The 6108-nt window shown below is 30.4% G+C and overlaps 1 protein-coding gene across 2 annotated transcripts; it reads left to right on the forward strand.

The window, feature by feature from the left end:
- The first annotated feature begins 3375 nt into the window (after positions 1-3375).
- LOC127105313 (uncharacterized) lies at positions 3376-5600 on the forward strand. Of its 2 annotated transcripts, none has more exons than XM_051042490.1 (4): positions 3376-4117; positions 4753-4845; positions 4941-5024; positions 5146-5600. In XM_051042490.1, exons 1-4 carry the CDS (start codon positions 3494-3496, stop codon positions 5179-5181), a joined length of 837 nt encoding a protein of 278 aa, XP_050898447.1. In that variant the 5' UTR covers positions 3376-3493; the 3' UTR covers positions 5182-5600. The 2 variants fall into 2 exon arrangements, with proteins under 2 accessions (XP_050898447.1, XP_050898446.1); XM_051042489.1 differs by having other exon boundaries at positions 4957-5024.
- Positions 5601-6108: the final 508 nt, after the last annotated feature.

A 6108-nucleotide genomic window follows, 5' to 3' on the forward strand; every position in this document is an offset into this window, starting at 1 on the left:
TAGTAAGAAAATAAATTATACTTAATTAAATAAATTATAAATTAATCATAAAAAATATCAATACTAATATATACTAATTTTGCTTTGAAAGATTCCAAATTGCAATTTGGTCTTATGAGAAAAAGTAGGTATAAAAATCGTCACCAACACCAACAATATTCTTGTTTTGAATTTTGATACAACTTAGTAGTATACACAGTATACTAGTATCTCATTTCACCCTAAAATTTTATTTATTTATATATTATAATTTTATAAAGAACACAAGTTACCCCTCATTTCCACCCTAAAATCTTAAATCTTAAAATCTAAAATCAATATTCATACAGGAACTAAAATAGGATTTCATCCTAAAATTTAAAATAAATCTAAAATTACTATTTTTTCTACCTTCAAAATCAAATAATCACAATAAAAATAAATGAAAAGTAACTAATTGAATAAACTAACCTGATAAAAGAGAGGATTGAAAAGGAAAAATAAGATTTTTTTTCTGGTTTCAAACAACTCTAACAGAGAAAGAGAGAAGAGAATAACGTTTGAGAGGAGAGAGAAGTGAGAACGTGTGAGAAAGGAGAAAAAAAAACGTTTGGTTTCCAAATATCCTATTTTTCAGCATTTAATATTTTATTTATTATATGTGATACAAAAATATTTTTATTTATTAATTTTTTTATATTCACTAATAATAGTTAATTTGAGGCCCCACAAAAAGTGAGGCCCTATGCTACTGCACAGGAAAAGAACCGGCCCTGGGTGGAGTCATCATTAAAGAACCGTATGGGATAAGAATTCACAGCGGCCAAAACAAGACGATCCCTTACTTAACTTATATTTCTTCTCGAGCTTGCTCTCAAACATAAATAAAATCCTTTTATGTTAAATGATAAAAATATAAATATAATAAAGAAAATAACAATAGATAAATACAATAATGCAAGATAATGAATAAATAATAACAAGACAAATAATAAAAATAAGGATTAAAAAAGAAACCTTATAACTAAAGGGTAGGCTTAACTCTCTTTAGAGATATTCCTCAGCAGAGTCGCCAGTTATCGCATCTCGAAAAATACGACATCGTAAGCGCATCGCACGCTCGCGGACAGACTAACAAAGTTGTCACCATTTTTTATTTATTTCCAAGGAAATGAGAAATGAAGATAAAACCCCAAGAGAAGAAAAAAGGATAAGATGGTCATCCTAACCAAATTTAGCGTTCGGGAGTCGGTTATTCGAGGGGAAGATACTAACACCCCTCACATCCGTTGTACTCAATGAAAACCTCATATAGTTCTAAGATTGATTGTTTGTTAAGGGTATGTTTGTTTTATTTTTATTCTTATTCATAAAACCATTGTTATTAAAGTACTTAAAAGAGAAATTATGTATAAAAGAAAATAGAAAAAAGAAAGTTTAATTATTGAGTTCGCCAAGGATTCAAACACTTTTACCTACGTATTCTCATCGTGCACTGAGAAAATCAGAGTTCCGTAGTTCGTTAAAAAAATATTTGTGGGTTGGTTGATTTTAGAGAATAATGTTAGGTCACATTTTAGCGATTAAATGTTTGCATGTATGCTCGCACGATAGAGACTTAAGCGTTGTTTGTATTCGCATTAAATGGACTCGACTATTCTTTTATGAAAAAGAGTTTTTGAATAGACGCATAATGGAAAACATTATTTGATGGTGAATATTGTTTTTAATTTGTGAAAAAGGTTTTTGTCTTTTTGTTATTTTTTGTTAGTTAAATTTGATTGTGAAAGCAATTCGACTATATACAAGTTAGTGATGAAAGTATGAAATTTTATTTACAAGTGATGTGAATATTGTAATTTAATCGGGGGAATCCTAACAAATATGTACACGTTTGTTTTTGTTATTTTTGAATTTGGAATAAAAAACCTAAACTTAAAACAAATAAGGCACAAATTTTGATTTAAGTGACAAAAAACATGTTTTTTTTTGTTTTTGAATTAAAATGATGACTTAAAATATTTTTGTGTTTTTCTTTATTTAATTAAAATATCCTAATAATAACAATAAGACACGTTTTTTTTGTCTTTTGCATGTTTTATTTTAATAGAAAAATCAAATTAAAAAAAGTGAGAAAGTATAATTAAAAAAAATATATTTAATTCTTTTTTTTGTGTGTGTAATTTTGATATTTTTAATGTAATAAACCAACTAATTAAATGAACTAAATTATAATTTTTTTGGTATTTTTGATATTTGACTTTAACTAATAATTTTAAATTTTTGAATGTGGTAAAGATTAAAATGAATAACATTATTTTATTTTTTAAGAGACAAAAGATATTAAGGAATCAAGGAGCACTGCTTAAATTCATTCAAATATCAAGGATTAACTCCAATTCAAAATCAAAACTATAAACATGACTAAAATCAAAAATCTAAAATAGTCATCATTACCGACAAAATATGCAATCTATGAAGAAAGAGAACTAAGCTAGAGTATCGTGACCGTGTAAACTATATCCTCCCTTCTTTTTTATTCTTTTTTCCTCGGATGGAATTTGAGATTCCGACAGAATTTTTCTACCTACTTTTTGTTGTTCCTCGTTCCTCTTGGATTCTCTCCTTCTTTTGTTTGATCCAAGAGATTGCTCCCTGAAACTTTGGTTGCAGGGACATCTGAAGTTTATGGTTTTAGAATTTGGTGGTTGTTGTTCTTCGATGTGAAAAGAAACAACTTTAGTGATACATCCTATTTATAGTGTAAACATTAGATCAAGAATTCTATTGAATTTTTCGAATTATGAAGGTTTGTATGTGATTTGATTTGATATGATTTATTTCTTTGTAACCAAGCTAATGAATCTGGATGGATTCATGACCTATTTAAAATGTAATAATAAAGATTGGATTCGATGATTTTGATATTTTATGTCATAATAATAACAAAAAAATAACTAATATTGAATAATAGTAATAATAATAAGAATAAAAACATTTGATTCTTTTTAGACTAAAAATACATTAAAAATAAATAATATAATAATTATTAAAAATAATTTCATAAAAATTTTGAAAAATAAAATATAAATAATAAAAAGTACTATTTTAAAATAAAATAAATGAGGGTAAACACACAAAAAAAAAAAAGATTTTTTTTTTAAAATTAAGAAAGATGAGATTTAAACATGTGACCTCGTGCTAAACACAGTCACTACACTACCAATTAAGTTATATCATTCATTTGAAATAGAAAGTTTTTAAAACTATACCAAATTAAGGTAAGTTCGTTTTCTTTGTGGAGTTTTTATGGGAATTAAAGATCCATAAATATCTTCGATGACCGCTAAAAAATAATACTTGTTGAACTACTAAATTGACTTTTATTCATGACGAAGACTTTTTGTTATGCAACAATGACAAGACTTTTATTCAATTAAAAAAAAGCAATAATTGAGAACACAACTGTTCACTCAAATTTTTGCATAGCTTTAGCTCTGACTGTGAGTTTACTATGGCGGGGTGTTTCAGTTTCACCGCTTACCGTGACCGCTGCTACCGCTTCTCCTTCTCCAACGCCGGCCTCAAATCAACCACCACAGATCTCGGCCACGGCACAATCATGCACTGTTGGATCCCCAAAACTCACAAAAACTCCAAACCTTCTCTCCTCCTCCTCCACGGCATGGGAGCCAACGCAATGTGGCAATGGAACGACTTCATTTCACCGCTCACCCGTCGTTTCAACGTCTACGTCCCTGACCTGCTTTTCTTCGGCGAATCACACACAACTCAACCCGATCGGTCCGAAGCTTTTCAGGCTCAGTGCGTTGCCGCATTAATGGAGGCTCACGGTGTTCGATTAATGAACGTCGTAGGTATTAGTTACGGTGGATTTGTAGGGTATAGTTTGGCGGTGCAGTTTCCGGAGCGTGTGGGGAAAGTTGTGATGTGCTGTGCGGGGGTTTGTTTGGAAGATAAGGATATGGAGGAAGGTTTGTTTAGAGTCAAGAGTATTGATGAAGCTGCTACTATTTTGATTCCACAGACTCCTGAAAAGATGAAGCAGCTTGTTCAGCTTGCGTTTGTTAAACCTATTAATGTTATGCCAACTTGTTTTCTCACTGATTTCATTGATGTGAGTGCTTTTTTCTCTATATTAAAGCTTGAGTTCAGTTTTATTGGTATTTTGATCATAAAATTTATGATTATTAGGGGATATAGTTTTGATGTTATTTAGAAATTTAGCATGATTGATCATGATTTTGATGTTTTATTTCTAATTTAGGTTAAGTTATTTAAATAATGAATGAATTTGGATCTTGTTTAGGAAGTAGTATCTGTGTTTTAGAACCTGGTATTATTGAATAGATTGAGTTTTGTTTTGGTCTTAACCCGGTTTTGAGGGAAGGGGCCGTAGTAATCCGAAGCTTGGTTGGGAGATAAGTAAAGTCTAATCAAAGATTATTGTAGTCAGGATTCAAACTCGGGTTCCCGTTAGATTTGTTCTAAATGAATTTTATTAACGACTTGAGTCCAACCATTTAGTTTTGAATACGAGTAATTATTGATGTGTTTCAATTTTATACTTGCGACTTCTCATCCCTCAAAGGATAATCTAAGTATATTGTTGTTATTTTTACTAGTTTTTAGCTGAAAATAAGTTCTGACTCTGTTTGTACACTGCCTCACTGTCCGTCCGTTTATGTGAATACACAAGTATGGCCATTTCAATTCTCCGAAATTTGTTTCTGAAACTGGTTTTACTTGCAGGTGATGTGCACTGAATATCGGCAGGAGAAGAAGGAACTAATTGAAACATTATATAAGGATAGAAAACTGTCTAATCTTCCTAAGATTACCCAGGTTTCTCTTTTTTCCCATGACCTTACTTTATGAATGACTTAGTTTCACTAAGTTTTGCGATTTCTTGAATTATAATAACATCTTAAGAGGTACAGTTTTGCAATGTTGCAGCCTACACTAATAATCTGGGGAGAACAGGACCAGGTATTCCCACTGGAATTAGCGCACAGACTGAAAAGGTAATTTATCGCACTTTTGATGTTATCGTCAAAACGCCTCTACAATTCCTCGCCGTCATTTTGTCATGTTTTGCACTTGACTGATATAACTTTACATTGAACTCTTTCTTCTGATGCGCAGGCATCTGGGAGAGAATGCACAACTAGCTGTTGTTAAGAATGCAGGGCATGCAATCAACATGGAGAAACCCAAGAAACTGTATAAGATTTTAAAATCCTTCCTCATAGATTCTGTTACTCCATCAATGCAAGAAAACCACAGTAATGGTCTCAAACTGGATTAGCGGGGCCGACTTATAGAAATTATAGATATGTTTGTGTAGTGTATCTATTATTTTATTACATAGTAAACAGCCATACTGTATATTTTCTTGCATGGGATAAGGTACGTGAAGCTTGTAAAGATGGTTCTGAAAAGAGAAAGACTGCATTAAGGTGTGGATGTAGATGAGCACCAGAGTCTGGTTCAAAGACATATATTGCTAAGGGAACACTGGAACAGAGATTACACAATACACATGTAATATGCTGAACTTATTTCAACACTTAATAGTGTGTGTATATGTATTGCAAACATTGTTTGTCTTCTGCATTTGCATATCATTTTATTTTATTTGGATACATTTGGAAAAGGGAAAGAAAAAGAAAGGACATAGAATAGGAAGAGAAGGAGAATATGCTATAACATAAATTTAACAGATATGTTGTTGAATAAATCTATGTTTAACATTTGGATACATTGTTTTACTTGAGATGTTTATTTTGTTAAAACATTTGGAAACATTGTTTTACTAAATATGTTTTTTTTTGGTAAAACATTTGGAAACATTGTTTTACTAAATATGCTTTTTTTTTGTTAAAACATTTGGATACGTTGTTTTACTATAGATGTTTTTTTTTGTTGTTATTTAACAGATAATAAAAAATGGTGTAAAATTTTCGCCATGCAAACATTTCTACAAAAGATAACATTACACAATGATTTTATTCCAATTTCCCATTTGGTGAATGAATTAAGTGATGGTTCTGATAATAATCAACTAGGTAACATTATTCACATTTTATTGAAGAATTGGAAAAATAT

The sequence above is a fragment of the Lathyrus oleraceus genome, chromosome 7 (genome assembly GCF_024323335.1).
Source record: "Lathyrus oleraceus cultivar Zhongwan6 chromosome 7, CAAS_Psat_ZW6_1.0, whole genome shotgun sequence".
Lineage (NCBI taxonomy): Eukaryota > Viridiplantae > Streptophyta > Magnoliopsida > Fabales > Fabaceae > Lathyrus > Lathyrus oleraceus.